We start from the raw sequence: 21,705 nt of genomic DNA, 5'->3' as shown, positions 1-21,705 counted from the left end.
TGGAAACGTCCCCTGCACGTGCGCACGTGCAAACTGGGTCCCTAGTGACTTTTGCACGGCACTCTAGCAACCGGTCCCTAACTGCTTACCAAATTTGAGCGCAATCGACCCAGCCGTTCCCGAGATCTGGAAACGTCCCCTGCACGTGCGCACGTGCAAAAGGGGCCCAAACTGACTTTTGCACGGCACTCTACTAACCGGTCCCCAACCGTGTACCAAATTTGAGCGCAATCGACCCAGTCGTTCCCGAGATCTGGAAACGTCCCCTGCACGTGCGCACGTGCAAACTGGGTCCCTAATGACTTTTGCACGGCAGTCTAGCAACCGGTCCCTAACTGCTTACCAAATTTGAACGCAATCGGCCCAGCCATTCCTGAGATCTAGAAGCGGCATTCTGCACGTGCGCACGTGCAAACGGGGTCCAAAATGACTTTTGCACGGCACCCTACTAACGGGTCCCCAACCGTGTACCAAATTTGAGCGCAATCGGCCCAGCCGTTCTCCAGATCTGGAAACGCCCCCTGCACGTGCGCACGTGCAGTAGCACCCTAACGGCAACACATGGGAATGCATTGCCTGGTGGGTGCCTACCTGTATGCCAAGTTTCAGCGAAATCGCCCCAGTAATAACCGAGTTACTGAAATGGGAACAAATTTGGCACCTCTTATTGTTGTATTTTGCACGTGCACTGGGGGTGACCCACATGCATCGAGAGTATCCTATTTTTGGTAGAAGGGATGCTGCTACCCTATAAAGATTACCGCAAGACAATCGCTCAAGCCGCTGCTGAGATATGGGCCTTTCAAAATCATTACTTTTGCAAAACTGCTTGAACACCCTTGACTTTTCACGTGGCACGCAGTAGCGGCGGAACACCTGCACGGGCAGAACACGGGCGGAACACGGGCACTGCCGACTTTTGGTCCCATTCTTTCCATGCAACGCCCATGCTAATGTTAAAATGCCAAAATCAAAGGGGGGCACGGTGCCTTGGTGCCCTCCCCGTTCCGCCTATGGTGGCACGTGCCACGACGGTCACTGAGATGTATCAAAAGTAGTCAATTACGGGGTAGAAGGAATGGGGCTACCCAGCAAAAAAGACCGCAGGCCAATCGGTCCAGCGGTTGCTGAGATATAAGCCTCTCAAAAGCGTTACAGGCCGGGCCGGGCCGCTCATACTGAGATTTTTTCGTTATATTGAAAAGACTTCGCTTCGCTCGCTGCGCTCGCTCGCTCGTAAAAATTCACCGTATAGTGTACATACTTTTCTCTCAGTGTGTGGCCAGCTGCCATGTTGTTTCCGCTGCTGATTCTGACGGCCACCGGCGGGGCGCGCTCGAACGGCGCCTCGCCGGCGTTCTTTTCGTTCCAGCCGCTGGATCCGGCGAACGGCGTGATGCCGAGCGTGCTGGAGACGCGGCCGGCCGGCGGCTGCGAGTGCCGCGCCCTCTGCGGCGCCGACCCGGCCTGCCTCGGCTACGGCTACAGCCTCGACACCGGCCTGTGCCTGCTGACCGACGTCCTGCCACTGCCCGAGAGGCTGGAGCCGAGCGCGGCACTGTGGCACTATGTACAGCACGCGCGCCATTCCAGCTCGACGGAGACCGGTGCCGGACGCTGTGGCCGCCGGGTGGACGGATGGAAATGACTATACTAGTAACGCCAATGCGACCTGTGCGGTGTTTACGTTGTAGAGTGTGGAGAGTAGAGACCAAATGGGCCTGTAGAGTGTAGAGTGTGGAGGCTGAACAGTGAACATGAATAGGGCATTGCATGGTGATGTGCATTTGCATGTGTAGGCATATATTCACGAGGTGTATTTGAATGAAGGGTCGGTGGGCTGAGTATCTGGATGATCGAGATCAGATGTCGCGACAAAACATATGGGTTGGTCGGTCGTTGACCGTCGGACTGGACCCACACTGCCGCTGCTGCCGCCCGCCGCGTTAACGTTACCCTTAACTCTGTGGCTCTGTGACAACTGAAGTTCCTTGGAAATGTGTTTTTGGAGGCTTTTTTGTTTAGTGACTGAAAACTAAAAAGATCTGCTGAGTGCTGTTTAGGGATGAAATGTGATTTTTGTTGCCGACTGGCGACTGCTGCTTGTTCGCGCACGACTGGCCAGCGCGGCGGTCTTGCATGTCCTTGAGTGTACTCTGTTATTGTGTATTATCAGTCAATAAATCGATGTGGCAGAAAGCTCTTTATGCTATATTTACCAGAATGTATGCGCAGGGATTAGGTGTATTGCAGTTACGGTATAGCATTATAAGATAAAATGAGTCGTATTCCTTTTCGACCGAACAAGTCCTGCGGTGACATGTACGTTTATTTTCGACGATTAAAACGGAGCGCGCACTGTGCCGTTCCCGCTCCGTGCGTCAGCCATTGAACAGTATGATGTCCATTCGATAGACGGTGTCCAGCCGGGCCAGCTGGGCCTCGGTCAGCTGGTCCAGGTAGTGGCCGGTGTCGTAGCGGCGCGGGCTGGCGTTCCGCGAGGTGACCGGGTGGCGCGCCTCCGTCTCCAGGCCCAGCCGGCGCAGCACGTACGGCAGCTCCTCCTCCAGCGTCTCCAGCTGCACGATGTACTGGTAGTCGCGCTCGCACACGCGGCTCAGACGCTCCTGTGGGAATCACCCGCTCGGTAAGATCAGCGACAGCCAGGGCGAAGGCCGCCCAAGGTGGCCTGATCAGCGCTAACTCGAGAACTAATAATGCGATCGATGTGAAAGTTCCCGTGCCTCCTCAAACGACTTTACAAAGTTCATCCATACTTTAAAAAAAAAAAACACACATTTGCGAAGAAAATTTGCCAAATGTTAACAAGATCTATGAAATTTTTGGAGAAATCTAAACATCTTTCCTCGCAAAAAAATACCTATGAATAGATGCGCAGAAGTGCCGGTGTTTGGGAGATGTTATTTGCGTAAAAGCGTACCTATCTGTGGGGATAAATTGCCCACTCTCTCCCAGGCAGGTTGCGAGTTAAGATAAAAAGTTTTAGTTGCTTCTCACCTGAGTATCCCAGTGTCCATCCATCAGATCGTCAGTATCGTCCTGCCAGATCACGAAGTTGACGAATTCGGCGAAAGTCGGTGGTCCCGTCGAATTCGCCCTCCCTGATATCCGCTTGATTTTATCCCAGAGCTGCATAGGGTCATCTCTGAAAAGGGTTTATTTCATTGTTTTTTTTTTAAATACTTAATCGGTCATTTGCTACATGTATTATCATGCCAGGTCCATCACATGCCTAACAATTCCTGGGCCACATACTCCTTCATTGGACTTTTCAATGTGAGTCCGTGGGTGAGTTGTGCTGGCTTTCAGAATCTACCTAAGCGGCGTAAGGAGCCGCTGAATGGCTTCAGTCGTGGAGTGTCATTTTAACCCGCGCACCGACGGGGGGGGCGGATATCCGCCCCCCCCCCCTGAGGTTTTTCGCGAATAGCGGGAAAACCGCGGCGCGTAGCGCCGCGAAATTTGCTATGACTATAACCTCATCCATTTTACACATGGTGTGCAAGTTTGAGCCTCCTACCTTTCAAGGTCAGGTCACCAGGTCACTTTGAATGACCCAACCTCAAGTCACTTTTTTGCAACTTTGTCACCGTGCCAGAGCTACAGTAGATGTCGGAGGCCTTTGAAAGTCGCAGGATGTTATTAGGTCATTAGTAGCTACAATTTGTATATCTCGGAATTTTGATATCGGTGACCTAAGGTCAGGTCAATTTCGCGACCTCCCCATTATAAGTCAATGGGGGAAAAATCAACTCCCTGTTTTTACCACTAAAACGGGTCGGAATGGCCACATATACCATACATGACTTCATATACGATCAACCTTCACTACCTTGAGGTCTGTTTTGCTGTTGGGCAGCTGTGAGGTCATGTGACGTCATCAAAGGTCACCAAAGGTTTTTGGCCAATAACTCCGTACAGGAACAAGATACAGACGCGTGGATGGTCTCATTGTGTTCAGCTTGTCAAGACGCATCGAATGATATACATGATGACCTCGAGGTCACGTGACCTGAGGTCAACCTTTGACCTTGACCTTTCGAGGTCAACATATATATCATTCGATGCGGATTGACGAGAGGATCACGATGATGCCCTTAGTTTGTTTCTATCTTGACTAATTCGAAAGTTATTCGAGAAAAACTCTCTCCATATCTAGCGCCGCCATTTTGACTTTTTCGACCCCTGTGACGTCATCTTTGACCTGACCTGAAAATGACCTTAGTAAAAATTGTAGATCTTGACCGTGCGTATCCGATGCCGTTTACCGCTTGTCGCTATCTTGCTTCGTTCTCGAGATCTCAGGGGGGGGGGGCGGTCATCCGCCCCCCCCCCGTCGCACAGTGGGTTTTTTCCGATCTAGCGCCTATTAATTCAAAAAATATTTTTTGGATTTTTGTTTATTTTTTGTGTCAGTAGGGCTACGAAATGTCTTAATTTTTCTTATATGGCATTGTTTTATCTGTATGTCCACAGCAAAACTAGGAAAAATGCGCCCAAAGTTCACACTCATGCGTGATTACTCAATGGGCTCAGCAAGGCCCGAAAGTATAGCTCAATTTCATTGTCCTGTTCTGTTGGTTTTAATCTTGCGAGGTCTTAAAGTTGCATATCATCTGAAAGGCTCCTTTATTAGGAATGGAATGGCAAACAGAAAGTATGCCACAACCTTACTAAGGTCACAAAAATGCCCTTTACAAAAAAACCTTACAGACACCATATTGAAGGAATGGTATTCTAAATAAATGTAGGAAATCAACAATGTTCTCCACACTTTTCCACTCCGAAATATATCCTATCGAATTCGCCACTTTCTCCTGCACAAGACAACGCCTAGTTTGGCTGCCGAAACTTGCCTGAACACGGAATATTCACATTAGAGTATCTTAACACCCCACTCGAGGAGCGCTAGGGCAAACAGCATGTTCCGGACATAGGCGAATAATTTTACTTCGTGATTTATATGATGCATATTTTCTGAGACACATTCATTAGGAATAGGATGACAAGCGTAAATTATACATACCGTAACCTTATTAACCATCGCACTTGTGGGGAGGGGGAGGGGGAAGGGGTCGGATAAAACCCCATGGTTTTCCGCAAATTACTCGCGCAAAAAGCGGCCGATCGCGCCGAAACTTTTGGTGCCCTCGAGATCATCAATTTTACATCTAACCTAAAAATTTCATGACTCTGACCCAACTGACCTTTGACCTGTGGCATATTTCTCGAGACTATGTTTGGCCGGAATCGCGATTCGGCGTATGCCAGCTCACATTATCCGCGGTTTCCAGTCTTTTTTGTGGTTTTAAACGTTCAAATATGTGAAATGATGTTGGTGCTATGCATAATGGTGGGTGTCAAGGTCACGTGAAGGTCAAGTCAAGGTCATTGACCTTTTGATGACCTTGGTCCACTTTTTCGAGTTTTACTTGTTTCTAGGGTAGTTTTTGGTGCTGATTTCGATTTTAGCAGCCATTGGAATATTTACGAAGTAGTTCTGGTGCCTTCGTTCCATGTTACGAAGCTATCAGTAGTAGGTGACACTTCTATGGATGGCCGGCAGGACGCCTACTAGTTGATCTAACCTGACCTGACCCGACCTGGCCTAAATGCATAAAGACATCGTCTGTGATCAAAACTAACATGAAATTCGTGATCAGCACCCCAAAATACCCCGTAACACCCTAACTTTGCGAAGTTTCAAGAGGTCTCGATTTCCCAACTTTAGTTGGGTCATTAAACTGACTTGGAAAGTCAGCTTACGACTTTGGACTTTGAAATTGGATATATTCGGCCTCATTTCGTCATAGGCAGCACGCTTGACTTTTCCGCGAAGCTCTAGCTTGATCAGGGGCCAAACGGCTGAGCGGGGGGTCCAATTGAACCCCCTGTACTATGTTGATTATGCACATTTACAGGTAAAATTCTCACCAGGACACACCAGCCAACATCTGTGCACAATCTGGCTACAATTCTACCTATGGTTTGCCCTCTACGAATAAATACGTGCTAGATCGGAAAAATCCCCACTGTGCGTCGGTGCGAAGGTGGCGCAGACCCCCGTCGGTGCGCGGGTTAAGTCAGCACCCTGTAGGTACTTGTATGTTACGCAATAAGCATGCAATTTTAGTCTGACTCGATCGAGGCGTCTCAACTTCTGGTAGAATGCCGGTCCCAACCGTGATGTTACATTATCAAGTTTAGCGAACACCGAAAAAAATATGTGGTCAAATGAACCAGCTGATTTGGAAACGTCCCGGTAATACACGTTAGTCAAGCGATTTTCATTGTCAATCATTCCGTGTTACATAATAATTTATGATGTAGTCATAAAGGTCATTCCCCGGGCTAGTTTGTTGGCCAACTTATTGCCTTTCGATTGCAACCTCAAACCTGAGTGTTAATTGCTTTATTCTGTATCCTCATCTTCATGCAAATATCTCGCACGGCAACTATATACCAACGACAACAGCGGCCCAGCCGTTACCCGGCTATTTTGTCGAGGAACGCCGAGACGAGCCGGTCGTAGGGCCTTCTGACGATGAGCAGCGAGCCGCCGGGGCCGTCCGGCCGGATACCGATCAGCTCGTCGTGAATGCGACTGTCACTGGAGGTCGTAGCTTCCAGCCGGGCGTGACAGCTCGAGGAGCACTGAAAAGTAATGACGATGCGACACGCATACTGTATCTGAGTACCAATTCGATTTGACCTTTATACATACCTATATCAGACATGTGCATCGATCCAAGAAAATGGATCTGGGATCTGATCCCACGGATCCTAATCTCAGTCCTCAGATCCACCGGGATCATAGATCCAGCTCTAATTTATCGAGAGATCCGTAGTGATCACAGGTCCGAGTCTCATATTTGCTTGAGATCCAGTGAGATAATAGATCCTCACTTATTTTTGTCAACACAGAAATCCCCCCAAAAACACTTGTGCAACTCACAACCGTTCTGTTTGTTGTTTAAGTGTGCGTCTTAGTCCATAGTTTTGTGGCACTTATTGACATAGAAAGTAGAAATCCTTATAAAACATGGTGACATCGTCAGATTTATCGTCAGATTATTATGTCAGATGACAAACATGATTTATCGTCAGATCGTATGAGAATCATAGATCCAAGACAATTGTTCACGCCGGATCCGATGGGATCATTGATCCTAACCTGCAGTTTGCTTCGAGATCCACTGAGATCATAGATCCATCGCTCGGATCCATGCACATGTCTGATCTATACCTAACGCATGCATGGCGGTAGGCGGGAGTGGCTACACATACATATTAAACATATAAACGGTGGAATATGCCGTGCTTTGATGGGTTTTTAAAGTGGGTTTTTAAAGAAAGAGGGCTTTTAAAATGAATGTCCCACCATTACGTTAAAATTTCTTTCAGAGAGCGGAGTGTGGAACTTTCGAAATATAGGTATCCCTTAGCCAGTGCCGAGACGGAAGGGATCGTTTTTAACCTACGCCCAGCTTCTTTCAGGGATATTCTGGGGTATTCTTCTTAGGGGGTAGCTGGCACCGCCATGCTACCTACACAAAATCTGAGTCTGAGGCTAGGCAATCCGCGATAGCATGGTGACAAATCCTTCATTTGTTATCAGAAGTATACCTAGGGTAAGGAGAGGTAACTTCGTGAAATCCTCAACTTCGTGATTCGCAATTTCTCAGAAATCTGAAAACTTGCAGCGCAGCGCTGTCAACCATCTCATCCTGTGGGGCTCGGGCAGTAGGCGGAGTACCTTTCTGGTAGGCAGTTGTCCCTCGTTTTGTTTACATGGTATAACTTAAAGTATGTATATTTTTCGAGGTCAAATCTTCTTTTTCTGGGTTCATTTAAACCTTCGTACCTTTCTCCTCCACAGTAAAACCAGCACCCCGCTCCATAAGTAATTTAGTAGCCGCAACTCTATGGCTGTGACTGAAAATGGTATGGGCGTTTTATAAACCAGGTGCCGGGGCATTTTGTGAATTTTACAATGCCTGTGTTTAGCGGCATATCTGATATAAATCAGCAAACATGGCACAGTCATTTCTCACTGCTTTTGGTAGACAATATTGTCTTTTATGCTTAGCCACGGGCAAGGAAAGAAAACATCAGTTAGGTATGGTCTAAAGACAACATGCGAGATGCGCTGACGGCTGTTGAAAGAGGCTAGATTCACTAGCAAAGCTTCCCGCGTTTACGGCATCCCAAGACAAACGCTTGTTTATTATCATCGAAAGATAATTGAAGTTATGACCCTACGTACGAAGTTAGCAAAAACGTCTTTTTTTAATGCATTTGCGAAAAATTCACAAACTATACAGTGAACTAAGAAGGACCATAAGCAAGATAGGAAAAAACTATAGCAAACCCTCCAGAATAGTGCGCCAAATCCGAGGAGTTTTCCTTTTTTGGAGGGGGTACAACACTAGGTCGCGACCTGTGGCCCCTCCCTGAGCAAGATCCTGGCTACGTGCCTGTAGCGTGTGCAATGAAATGGTCGTGCTAGACATGCTTCAGCCTTTGCATACCAACGCAAAATGTTGGCTCTGGAGGAAGATTTGTAGTTTTCCACGAAGCTGCCTCCCCTTACCCTATCTAATGAACATTTATCCTATGAGGTATGCAGAGCACTTGATTCCCCGATGGATTTACCTCTAATGTGGCGTTTTTCAATATCCTTCGGAGGATAATGGTCGTCATGAAAGTTGTCGCGACCTTAGGTAGTCTCGTCCAGACAATATCGTCTACGTGCACATCGCCCATCCACTTATACCTGCAATCAGGGAACACAGCGCCAGCCAAGGAAGGTGTGACCTTTGTCGGTGACGTCGATGTCCTTGGATTTCGATGTGGTGAGGTGACTCCCCATCGATATAGGCACTGTTGTACCTATGCATTACCTTGGTGACACGTGCCTGTCAAAAACTGGTAGAGAGTGCAGTGTGCACCTATACCTTACCAAAAGTACGGCTTTAGGCCATATTCTATGTATTACTCATTACTCAGAAATGCTTACCTAGTGACTATGCGTAAGTGTACCTTTGATCTTTTTCTGAATGACACAGACTGACTGAGTACTTCCTACATGTTCGCTATTCTTAAATCTTTCCTTTTCATACCTACAAATATAACCACGGTTAGGTTAAAACTCACCCCTCTGGCTTGAATCCATAAATTTCGCATGCTTCTTTGATTCGCTTGCTTCGATATTGCAGTCTTGCCCTTATGATGCCGTCAATGTTATTGCATTTTAATGTCCTGTGAAATTGAGGCCGTCGGTGAACAATGGTACCTATGTGGCGAGGAACATACATGTGATATTTCAATATGCACCTTTTCAGATGCAAAGAAGATGAGAACCATATATAGAAAGTAGGTACCTGGTATACTGCTGGTCAGCGCTTCTGCACGGATTCCGAGGAACATTAATTACGATTTACGAGCGAGCGAAGTCTTACGTAGAACCAAGGCCGTATACCTTATAAGTAGAATGGTAGAAATTTCGGCGACTAATTTTAACATGTGATTTCTTTGATTCGATTTGCGCCACTCCTGGGTTAGGTGTCAAAATGCGCTATTAAGTACCAAATTTCCCAAGTGGGTGGTGTTACCCCATTTTTCTAAAAATCCTTCAATATGGCAGCACGACAAAAATTTCGCTCGAGCAGGAGCACGTAGTGCTTGGTTGAATTCTAAATATGGCAAAAAATACTACTTCAGGACTATTTAATGTCTGTCAAATGAGATAAGTTTTCTTCTGTTAACCCTCGCGGGCCCGTGGGGCGTTTTTCGCCCCCCCCCCCCTGGCGAATATTTGCGATAGCTCCCGAACGCTTAGAGATAGGAAAGCGAAACTTTTAGCATCTTTTTTCCATCAATTTGACATCTTCTGAAGTAAAAAATTTGGACCTAGCCCCCTTGATGACGTCACAGGGTCGATTTTTCTAGACCCCTGCACGGCAAACTTCGGCGTCACAGACGCGAACTTCAAACAGCTGCTAAAAATAGAGTTTTAGAGATAAAGACAAATTACGAGCACGGTTGTGTAGAATTTGACCTAGAGAAAAATAGAAAAATACTTTTGGTGACCTGAGGTCAGAGGTCAGGTCAACGACCCCGAAATGTGGTTTTAGTTTTTCGCAAATAACTTCGACAAAAATGGCCCTAGAGCTACGGCAGTGGTACCATCGCATTCGCCTTGTCAAGCCGCGTCGAATGATATATATTTTGTTTGGAAAAGGTCAATTTTTATGTTGACCTCATGTGACCTCGAATGACCTTTGGTTGACCTTGACATACGAAAGGTCGTTTATGATGGATTCGTACCCGCTGATCACGAATCTGGCATCCATTTCCTCTAATCCTTTATTTAGAACCTCCGGATGGCAAAATTGTCTTATTTATTATTACTAGCTTGAATCAGTGAAATAGCCTCTAGCAGGGATACTTTTCTGTGACCTTGACCTTTGCGCAGCCTTGTGTCGTAAGATGATCCACAAATAGGGACTAAGCCTCAAAACATTTCAAACATTTTGGAAATTAGCACGCAAGATGTGCGAAAAAGTGCAAAGTTTAAGGTCAAGTTTAAGCATGACCTTGACATTGACCTTTGATTTTGACCATATTTACAGAATCCTCAGATTCTCTTTTTTCGTTTGACAACCAATTTTGCCAGTTTTATGCATTCTGCCGTCGTCCAGAACGCTTACTTTGAGATTACTACACATGTGCCGGTTTTTGCCTTTGACCTTGACCTCTGACCTTGAAAATTGACCTGAGGTCAAAATTTTTAGGTGCTTTAGAATCGTCTCGTAAGGACCTTTCGTTTGGTATCGCTTTTTTCCGTAGCTCTCCCTTATTTACGAAGTTAGACAGGTGGAGGGGGGGGGGGGGCGAAAAACGCCCTCCCCGGGCTGCGGTGGTTGGGATTACCCCCGTGCCTGGCCGGGTTAATTATGCTACAAAAAGTATAAAAAAGTATTCACGAAACGTAAAATTCGGAATTTCTCGCAAATCACCTAAAACAATGCGGTGCACTGCCCATGCCTGCACTTCTGTTGACGTCACGCTGCCAGAAGACAGTCAGCTGTCGCCCAAGACCTTTTCATATTTCTGATATCGGGGTGGGCGCTGTTCCCCAAAGGGCGGTGTTCCCCCATCTTCCCTTAATAGCCGTTTCATTTATTCGGACAATTATACCAATGAGCCCAGACATGCGATATAAGGGAAAACGAATTATTATTCATGTAACTTGCCGCGATCGGTCATCCATTGGACTAAAGTTAAAAAATGGACATATGTGCATTGTACGTTGACACTTATCTTTTCACACATTGCATATGGATTATAGGTCCATGAAAAACTGTCTTCGGTGCGTTTGATGGTCATGGTAGGTAGGTACAGGTCTCGCGAGATTAAGCGGTAGGTTTTGCACTTTTACATTTCCGGTTATATCTCAGAAACTAATCGATCTACGATGAAGCCATTTTACACGATCATGGCCGGCTTGTTACCCAACAAGTCGATCGCATCTTCAACACTTAAAAGCTTAAGACGACGAAGATATAGCCTGAAGTACACTAAATTTTCTAGGTGCAAAACCTACCGCTAAAACCCGCGAGACCTGTACGTACCTCAAGCGTCTGAATTTCATTTGGGCATTTAGACTCCAGCCACGGACTCACTCGGAAACTAAATGAGAATTTAAACCAAGGTAAGTCAATTCTAGAGGTACATCCATTTATACAGCTATGTTCAATGGTACATATACATGTAGCATACTCATGATAATGTGGCGCCTGGCGGTAAGGACAATACAAATAGAACTGCTCGTAGGTAGATCTAATATTCTGTTGCTTATGTCCTCGTTGCGACATCAACAAGACATAATGTAGCGACTTTGCACCTTAACATATAAGGACTTTAGGACAAGTGATCCCATCAGCAACCCCTCCCAATTTGCAGCCTCACCTTCTTGAGCGAATATGACTGCTACGGGGATTAGAATTTATAATTGTTCACACTAAAAAATTGTTCACAATACACACCCTTTTAGGAACATCTGTCCTCTGGCTCACACAAAGCCTTACACCATGATAACCATGCATTAAATTATGCACGCGCCTCTCTGTTTGTTGCTGCACCAAGAGTTCAATGTACCGGCCGCTCAGACGCTCCACTCCCTAACCTGTTCGCGGGGTTCCCAGGTGAACGGCCGTTTACCGACAAACGTCTGCAAGCAAAGATGCCAAACACTCATGGAGCATGCAATGCCCTTGGACGGCTCTCGGAACACTTATTTATCTCTTGCCCTGCAGCCATCGGTGAGAGGCGAGCGGCTTCGGGTCAGTGCACTGCATATAGCCGTGCTCCGAACTGCGACACCGCTGCACGGTATCCCCCGGCATGGCATGCTCGGCCTACGTGCGGGTACTGATTTATAACATGATGACAGGTGTAGGAATTAGAGGAGACGGACTACGGAGGGGCAATAGACACTCCATTCGAAGGAATGTGGGCCACCGATGGTGAGTGACCCCCCACCCCCCTTCCCCACCCCATCCCACCCCACTTTTCCATACGTACTGCTATCCTCCAGAGGTCTCACAACTTGTACCTATATCTCGGATTTTTCCTAAAGGTCACATGAGTTCAGGTCGGTCACGTGACCTCACTATTAGGCATTAGTCCATGAGGAAATATGTAAACTTATTTTGGCACCGGAAATGATCTAAAACTACAAGCACGATGTCTTGTGCTTGGGTTTACAAAGGGCCTGCTCTCTACGGAGGGCCCCCTTTTTACAGAGGGCCTCTTTTTTACAGAATGCCTCTTTTTTACAGAGGGCCTCCTTTTTGCAGAGGGCCTCCTCTCTACAGGGGGTCTCCTCTCTAAGGGGGCCTCCTCTCTACACAGGGCCTCCTACCCACAGAGGGCCTCCTCTCTACTGAGGAGTCAGAGGGGCCCTAGCGGTCAGACACAGACACTAGTGGTTATTCACAGGAGATGAGAAGCTGTCACTTGTCAGGCTGGTCAGAGGGCCCTGATTGTTCTGACGTCATTTTTAGATTCCCGCGTGAATTTCGTTCGCCTCCGACGTGATTTTGGAGACTGTATATCAAGCACATGACATCGTGATTTCATGCACTCCTTGCCTTGCAAGGTCCGATGCTTCACTTTTGCATTGCTGGCCTTGCGCATGACGGCTAGGGTCATAAGAGTTTTTCGTCAATAGCCCCCGATCAAATTGAGATAGAGAGTCGGGAAAGCCAGCATGGACTCGAGAAGACCTTCCCAATCTAATGATATGCAATATACCTTCTTTACCCAGCTTCGTGACATATGAGGCTCTGACCTGACCCTGACCCAACAAAGTCAACTACTTAAGTTGACCTCACCCGAACAAAAAAGTACACTATTCGACGCACCGGAGCTAGGCGGACACAATGATGCCAAAATGGCAGCTCTGCAGGCATTTTTGGGAAGTTGATTATATACCAAAAACTGAACCCGTGACATGGGTCACTTGACCTAAATCTCAGAGGCCACCGCGGTTGACCTGAGGCCTTAACATCGGGGGTCAATATCGCTGCGTCTCGTAACGACACACACGCTCGTTTTTACGCCAGGCTCTATAGCTTCGTTATAGGGGCGATCTGCGTGAAAATGAGCTACTTAATTAATGTATTTATAGAAAGAACACTTTTCTAGTTTCTGGCATGTCGATTTGCAATGACCTGAAAGTTATTTTGAAAATAAAAATGTAAAGAATGTAGTACCAAAGACCATCAGTGGTACCTGCTATTGGTCTCAAGAAAGGGCCCAGGCGACCTGTAGCTTTAATCGTTAGCAGTTAGCGTCGGTGCGATGCGGGCGGTTTTATTTTTTCGGCGTTTCGGCGTTTTTTTTTTGTGTGGTTTGCGGCGTTCGGGCGATTTTTTTTCGACGTTTGCGTTGGCGTTTTGGGCGGGCGTTTTGCACGTTTTACGGTGTTTACGTTTTGCGGCGGGCGGGCGTTTTGTGTTTTTGCGGTGTTTGGCTTTGGCGGCGGGCGAGCGGGCGGTCGATGCAGGCGGTTTTCTTTTTTTTGCGTCGTTTGCGGTGTTAAATTTGTTTGCGGTCGGCGGCCGCTTTTTCGTTTTTTTTTTGCGGTGTTTGCTATTGGCGGCGGGCGGGCGATTTTTAGGCGTTTTCGGTTGGCGGTTAGCGGGCCTGCGATGCGGGCGGTTTTATTGTTTTGCGGCTTTTTGCGTTTTTTTATTTGCGGTTTGCGGCGGGCGGGCGTTTGTTATTTTTTGGGACGTTTGCGTTAGCGTTCGGGCGTGCGTTTTGCGCGTTTTGCGGTGTTTGCGTTTTGCGGCGGGCGGGCGTTTTTCACAATTCAAAGTCCAAACCTTCGGGCCACAGCGCTCCTCAAAAAGCGCTGCCCTCGAGTATCCGAAACCTGATGGGCCACGAACTTAAAACTTGGCATAGCTTCAAATGAATACTTGGGCGATGTTTGAGAAAAGTTGGGTGGTTGTACCACTTAACCCTCGCCCGTATAGGGGGGGGGGGGGGTCGAACGGACCCCCCCATGGTTTTTCGCGAATAACTCTTGTAAAAAGCGGCCGATCACGACGAAACTTTCAGTACCCTCGCGTTCATCAATTTCACACCTACCCTGAAAATTTCATGACCCTGACCCAAATGACCTTTGACCTGTGACCTACTTTTCGAAACCATGTTTGGCTGGAATCGCGATTCGGCGTACTTCGGCTCGCATTAGCCGCGCGTTTGCAGTCTTTTCGTGGTTTCAAGCGTTCAAACATGTGATATGATGTTGCCCCCATGCATTAGGGTGGGTGTCAAGGTCACCTGAAGGTCAGGTCAGGTCATTGACCTTTGATGACCTCGGTTCACTTTTTCGAGTTTTACATGTTTCTAGGCCAGTTTTTGGAGCTGAATTCGAATTTAGCAACCATATGAACATTTACGAAGTAGTTTTGGTGCCTTCGTAACATGTTACGAAGCTGTCAGAGGCGGTTGCCACCTACTACGAATACCCTTACTGGTTGACCTGACCTGACCTGACCCGACCTGGCCTAAATACATGAAGACATCAACTGTGATCAAAACTAACATGATATTCGTGATCAGCACCCCGAAAAACCCCATAGCAGCCACACTTTACGACGTTCTAACAGGTCCCGATTTTCCCGCCTTTGGGGTCATTGACCTGACCTGCAAGGTCAACCAATGACCTAGGACCTTAAAATTGGGTATCATCGGCTTCCTCTGGTCACGGACAACACGCTCGTTTTTTCCGCGAAGCTCTAGCTCGATCAGGGGCGAAACGGCAAGGGGGGGGGTCCAACGGACCCCCCCCCCCCCCTTATACGTTCGCGGCTGGAAAAACACCAATACGGGCGAGGGTTAAAATGACGTCACAGTGATGTCATAAAGTTTTGTCGTTTTCCTATATGGAGCGTTTCTGATGTCCCAGAGCATAAAACTCAACTGAATGAACTGAACAGCTCGTGCTGCTATCCTGACACATCTAAGCACACTTCCAATAGTTCCTGACCAATGATCGGCCCTTTATATTCGGTCCCAGTCCCATATATCGGATATATCGTGAGAAAACTGGCAACTGCATAACAGTCGCAAATCTATAGTTTGACTTCTGCCGTCACTGTGACGTCATTTCAAATGGGATCGACACCAAATTTGGATTGAGGATCAGTGCAAAGTTTCGCTTCTTTGCCTATCTCTTCGCGTTGCGACTCGTCGCAGAAGTAACGGGGGCAACTATATGCCCCTCCCCCTCCCACCCAGTGGCCGCCGGGTTAATCTTTGATTCATTGCAAGTTCAGTGCTGTTTAACGTTTATTTTGATTAGTGAGTGCCGGGTGGGGTGCAACCTCCGGATCTCCGTCGGCGACACCCCTGAGCTTACCTATAGGAAAATGCTTCAGCCAAGTCGGTATACGCAGGTATAGCGACTGGCAGACGAACAGAACTTTGGAAGGCCACCATTTGAAATGAGGCATTTTTAGACGGTTACTTCGGAATAGGGCCTCGGCCACCTTCTTGTACACGTCACACTGAATTACTCAAAAAAGAGGGAAAAAAACTGATAACCGAGGCATTTAGGCTCCAAAGTCCATCACTGGAAATCAACTACCTACTTCACTTACCATGAAAACCTGGCTAGGTCGCCTAACTTGACGACTAGCAGTACGGCTGCGAGCGGTGAGAGGAGGAGTGTCAGCGCTCGCCGGGTCGTCTTCTGTCTCAGGAGGTTGGACATGCTGAGAGGGCCGAGCGGCAGCTCCGTACCGGCGGCCAGGTCCGGTGCAAGTGATCCGCCGTCACCTCTGCCGTCGCAACCGACCCCAGGTATACACAGCCTGGGCAGCCAGCCAGGCGCCGCAGGGCAGCACCAGCGAGACATGTTCTGTTGAGTGTACTCACAAAAAGTAGTCGCGACGAAAAGAATTTTCAAACGAATGAGTAGTAATAGACAAATCTATATATTGAGACGGGTTACACAGCACATTGGGTGGACGCGTTTCGTCTAAATGACTTTTTCGACACCCTCTCGGAAATTAAAACAATACAAACACACAAGAATAAAACTAGCACAGCAGCAGCAGCCTCACACTCTGTTGAAATCACGGACGTATAAATAAACTTTATTTATACGTCCGTGGTTGAAATACAGCATGCTTAGAATGCGCATTGCTACAAATGATTACAGAGCCTTTTTTAAGGGAATTTGACGGGGGGGGGGCAGCCTGGAAAATTGTCTCTAATAATCCATCAACCCTCGCCCGTATTGGTATTTTCCAGCTGCGAACGTATATGGGGGGGGGGGGGGAAGGTCCGTTGGACCTTCCCCCTTGCCGTTTTGACCCTGCTCGAACTAGAGCTTCGTGGAAAAAACGACCGTGTTGCCCGTGATGAAAGGAAGCCGATGATACCCAATTTTAACCCTCGCCGACCCTCGCCGACACATGGGGGGGGGGGTTGATGCAACCCCCTAAGGTTTTTTCGCGAATAACTCACGTAAAAAGCTGCCGATTGCAACGAAACTTTCAGTACCCTCGCATTTATCAATTTTACACCTACCCTTAAAATTTCATGACCCTGACCCAAATGACCTTTGACCTGTGACCTTCTTTCCGAGACCATGTTTGGCCGGAATCACGATTCGGCGTATGTCGACTCGCATTAGCCGCGCTTCTGCAAGCTTTTCGTGCTTTCAAACGTTCAAACATGTGATTTGATGTTGCTCTCATGCATTAGGGTGGATGTCAAGGTCACCTGAAGGTCAGGTCAGGTCAGTGACCTTTGATGACCTCGGTTCACTTTTTCGAGTTTTACATGTTTCTAGGCCAGTTTTTGGAGCTGAATTCGAATTTAGCAACCCGATGAACATTTACGAAGCCTAGTTTTGGTGCCTTTGTAACATGTTACGAAGCTGTCAGAGGCGGTTGACACCTACTGGGAATACCCGGCAGGACCCCTACTGGTTGACCTGACCTGACCTGACCCGACCTGGACTAAATGCATGAAGACATCATCTGTGATCAAAACTCACATGATATCATTCGGATCAGCACCCCGAAAAACCCCATAGCAGCCACACTTTACGACGTTCTAACAGGTCCCGATTTTCCCGATTTTCGGGTCATTGACCTGACCTGGAAGGTCACCCGATGACCTAGGACATTAAATTTGGATATCATCGGCTTCCTCTCGTGACGGGCAGCACGCTCGTTTTTTTCCGCGAAGCTCTAGCTCGATCAGGGGCCAAACGCGAGGGGGGGTCGTACCAACCCCCCTTGTGCCGTCGAAGGACGCAAAATGGCCTGTGCCGGCGAGTGTTAAGGTAATAGGTCGTCATCACTTGACCTTCCAGGTCAGGTCAATGACCCAAAAGTCGGGAAAATCGAGACCTGTTAGAGCATCGTAAAGGGTGGCTGCTATGTTTTTTCGGGGTGATGATCACGAATATCATGTTATGTTAGTTATGATTATAGATTATGTCTTCATGCATTTAGGCCAGGTCGGGTCAGGTCAGGTCAGGTCAACCAGTAAGGGTTTTGCCGGGTGTTCGTAGTAGGTGGCAACCGCCTCTGACAGCCTCGTAACATGTTACGAAGGCACCAAAACTACTTCGCAAACGGTCAAATGGTTGCTAAATTCGAATTTAGCTCCAAAAACTAGCCTAGAATCTTATAGAACTCGAAAATGTGAACCGAGGTCATCAAAGGTAAATGACCTGAACTGACCTTCCGGTGACCTTGACACCCACCCTAATGCATGGCAGCAACATCATATCCCATGTTTGAACGTTTGAAACCACTTAAAGACTGCAAACGAGCGGCTAATGCGAGGCGACATGCGCCGAATCGCAATCCCGGCCAAACATGGTGCCATGGTGCTAGGCCGCCGGTGCATCTGAAAGAACTGTGGGTGCCCCTGACAAGCCTGAAGTTCCAACGACAGGCCCGTGGTGCCCCTGACAGGCCCATGATGCCCTTGCGAGGCCGTTGGTGTCCCTGCTAGGCCGGTGGTGCCTCTGCTAGGCCGCTGGTGCCCCTGGGCCCTGAGAGGACTGTGGTGCTCCTGACAAGCCTGGAGTGTCCCCGACAGGCACGTGGTGCCACTTACAGGCCCAAGATGTCCCTGCGAGGCCGGTGGTGCCCCTGCCAGGCATGTGGTGTCCCTGCTAGGCCTCTGGTTCCCCTGACAGGCCTGTGGTGTCCCTTGGCCCTGACAAGCTTGAGGTGCCCCCGACAGACCCGTGGTGTCGCTGACAGGTCCGTGGTGCCCTTGCTAGGCCTGTGGTGCCTCTGGCAGGCCTGTGGTGCCCCTGGCGGGCCTGTGGTGGTATCCCTGACAGGCCCAAGGTGGCGCCCCTGCGAGGCCGGTGGGGCCTCTGGCAGGTCTGTGGTGCCCCTGGCAGACCTATGGTGCTCTTCCTAGGTCGATGGTGCTCCCAACAGGTCTGTGGTGCCCCTGACAGGCCGGTGGTGCCCCAGGCAGGCCTGTGGTGTCCTCGGACCAAAGGGGGCGGGGTTCATAACCCATATGGCCCACCATTGGATCCACCACTGGTCATTACTTGCAGAGTGACTCATTTGACATCCATTGCAAAACAAGTCACAGTTGTATGTTTGTCACCGTGTTCCTTTATGCCCATTTTTATAGTGGGCACATCTCGACGACTGGGGGGGGGGGGGCAATTCTGTTGAGTGCGGGGGCATTTGCCCCCCCAGTTAACATGTTAAAATAGGCCCTGAATGATTACATTCGATAAAAAACTATTTGTAGGTACACAGCTACTGTTACATAATCATCGACGAGAATACAAAAAAAAAACACACTTATAGCGACTCGAACGGTCAGTTTTTTTAAAGTCAAGTTTTTAATGCTGAGCACTGCTGCTGATTTTGCCCACTTAATAAACCCTACGCTGGTATTGATCGTATCGTTCGTTGTAATAAATGCCGTTTCGGTCACTTTCCGACATCCCTTGTTCCCACAATTCGCTAACACTTTTTTCGCCCCGTCCCAATTTGGTAAATGACTACTAGTGGAATGTGCGTGAACAACAAAGGCACTGTGGTCGGCGTCGTTTCGTATGTCTCGCTTGTGCTCTTTTAAGCGTGCCTGGATTCCCCTACCAGTTTCTCCACTCCAATATAAGATTTGTTGCAGTTACCACACGGTGCCTGATAAACTACGCTAAGTTCTCTATTTCTAGTAGTTTTCTTTTGAGTTAACTCACCTATCTTCTTTCCAGTGGCCAGTGCCACCTTGAGGCCTGTCGTTTCGAGTTTCTGGGTGATACTTTCGGCTACTTTTGAGTTCGGTAGGTATTGAAATAAATCGTGCGTCTTTCTTTCGAGCTGTTTCGTTCCTCGTTTTGTTTCGAATGTCTAGAGCCTTCTTTTTTCAAACGAATGAGAAGACCCTTTGGGTACTTCAGCTTCATGAAAGATGAAAAGATATGCCGGATTTCGTCATCGAGATATTCTTCGCTGCATATCCGGAAAGCCCTTAACCCTCGCCCATGTAAGGGGGTGCAACCCCCCCCCCCCCTGAGGTTTTTCTTAGCTACACGCCGAACCGTTTCAGATAGCCTGCTCAAATTTTCAGTACCCTATGGGACATTCTTTGCGCAACTTTTGGTATTTTTTTGTCAAGGTCATGTCAGGTCACGGAGTTATGACGTCATAAAGGGAACAACCTCCGGCCAGATTTACGCTAAATTGGAGATTGCTTCACATTGGTATAAATGCCGACTGACCTGACACACTGATGGATTGTTTTAGAATCACAACTGGCTGATTTGACATTGGCACAATGTCCGTTGACATTTTGAAGGTTACTTAAGGTCAAGGTAAGGTCAGTGACCTCGGTTGACCTGTAATGACTTCTTGCACTTGTATGCTTTTTCGGGGGTAATTTGATGCCCTGAATTCGAATTTGCTATCCATTTCAGGCATCGTCGGTTGTTTCTTGTAGTTTATTTTGGGTCAGGGTCAGGTCAGTGACGTCACACGCCTGACGTGACCCAATGCACAAATGACCTTGCAGACTTCCGATGCTCCCAACGCATCATTTTTAGAGGTACTAGAGGTACAGGTTTACGCGATAACTGTATGTTTTGATTTATGTTACGGGTGCATTACTTTTGGGTGATTGACTTGTATTTTTAGCTATATCATTTGGGTAGATTTGGGTAGCTGTTTTTAAAACTGTAAGGGATGGTGATAGTTGCGGGGTGTTCAAGTGTTTTGTATGTTGGGCCCCTTTTGAACTCAACCCTACCCCTACCCTACCCCTACCCTACCCCTACCCTATCCTACCCTACCCTATCCTACCCTACCCTACTACCCTACCCTACCCTACCCTACTACCCTACGCTACCCTACTATCCTATCCTACCCTACCCTACCCTACCCTACTACCCTACCTAACTCTACCCTACCCTACCCTACCCTACCCCTACACTACCCTACCCTACCCTACCCCTACACTACCCTACCCTACCCTACCCTACCATACCCTACCCTACCCCTACACTATCCCACCCTACCCTACCCTTATACCCTACCCTACCCTTACACTACCCTACCCTACCATACCCTAACCTTACCCTACCCTACCCTACCCTATCCTACCCTACCCTACCCCTACACTACCCTACCCTACCCTACCCTACACTACACTACACTACCCTACCCCTACCCTACCCTACCCTACCCTACCCTACCCTACCCTACCCTACCCTACCCTACCCTACCCTACCCTACCCTACCCTACCCTACCCTACACTGCCACCGACAGTCCAAGTTTCAGCTAAATCGGCCCAGAAACGGCTGAGATATTGCAAGAACAAATTAATTGTATTTACTGGCGAATCCCCTTGGCGAGCGGTGCCTTGTGTCGGCCTTCGTTGTCAAAGGTCAACGACCTCCCGGCTCTGATGCTTTTGACTCAGTTTTTAAGCGAACAACTGAGCCTAAAGCACGTGCCCTCTGCTCGGCGCCGGTCGCGGCCCCACCACGTGCACACCGCTGAACCCACACCCTCGAAAATTTAATACGACAAATGAATGCGCGGGCTCGACTTGGCGTGAAAATTTCACCTCCGTAGCCCTTACCGTTCCCGAGCAATAGCCTG

The 21,705-nt window shown here is 48.1% G+C and overlaps 1 protein-coding gene across 1 annotated transcript; it reads right to left on the bottom strand.

The window, feature by feature from the left end:
- Positions 1-2,288: 2,288 nt before the first annotated feature.
- LOC122381648 (carbohydrate sulfotransferase 10-like) lies at positions 2,289-16,456 on the bottom strand. The gene is made up of 6 exons (XM_043366063.1): positions 16,203-16,456; positions 9,178-9,282; positions 8,677-8,797; positions 6,512-6,675; positions 3,019-3,166; positions 2,289-2,627 (listed from the first exon to the last, which is right to left on the bottom strand). The coding sequence occupies exons 1-6, from the start codon at positions 16,313-16,315 to the stop codon at positions 2,382-2,384; spliced, it is 897 nt and encodes a 298-aa protein (XP_043221998.1). The 5' UTR covers positions 16,316-16,456; the 3' UTR covers positions 2,289-2,381.
- Between the last annotated feature and the right edge of the window lie 5,249 nt (positions 16,457-21,705).

The sequence above is a fragment of the Amphibalanus amphitrite genome, unplaced genomic scaffold (genome assembly GCF_019059575.1).
Source record: "Amphibalanus amphitrite isolate SeventyFive unplaced genomic scaffold, NRLGWU_Aamphi_draft 000124F_arrow, whole genome shotgun sequence".
In the NCBI taxonomy this organism is placed as follows: Eukaryota; Metazoa; Arthropoda; class Thecostraca; order Balanomorpha; family Balanidae; genus Amphibalanus; species Amphibalanus amphitrite.
This window is presented reverse-complemented; position numbering and strand designations above follow the sequence as displayed.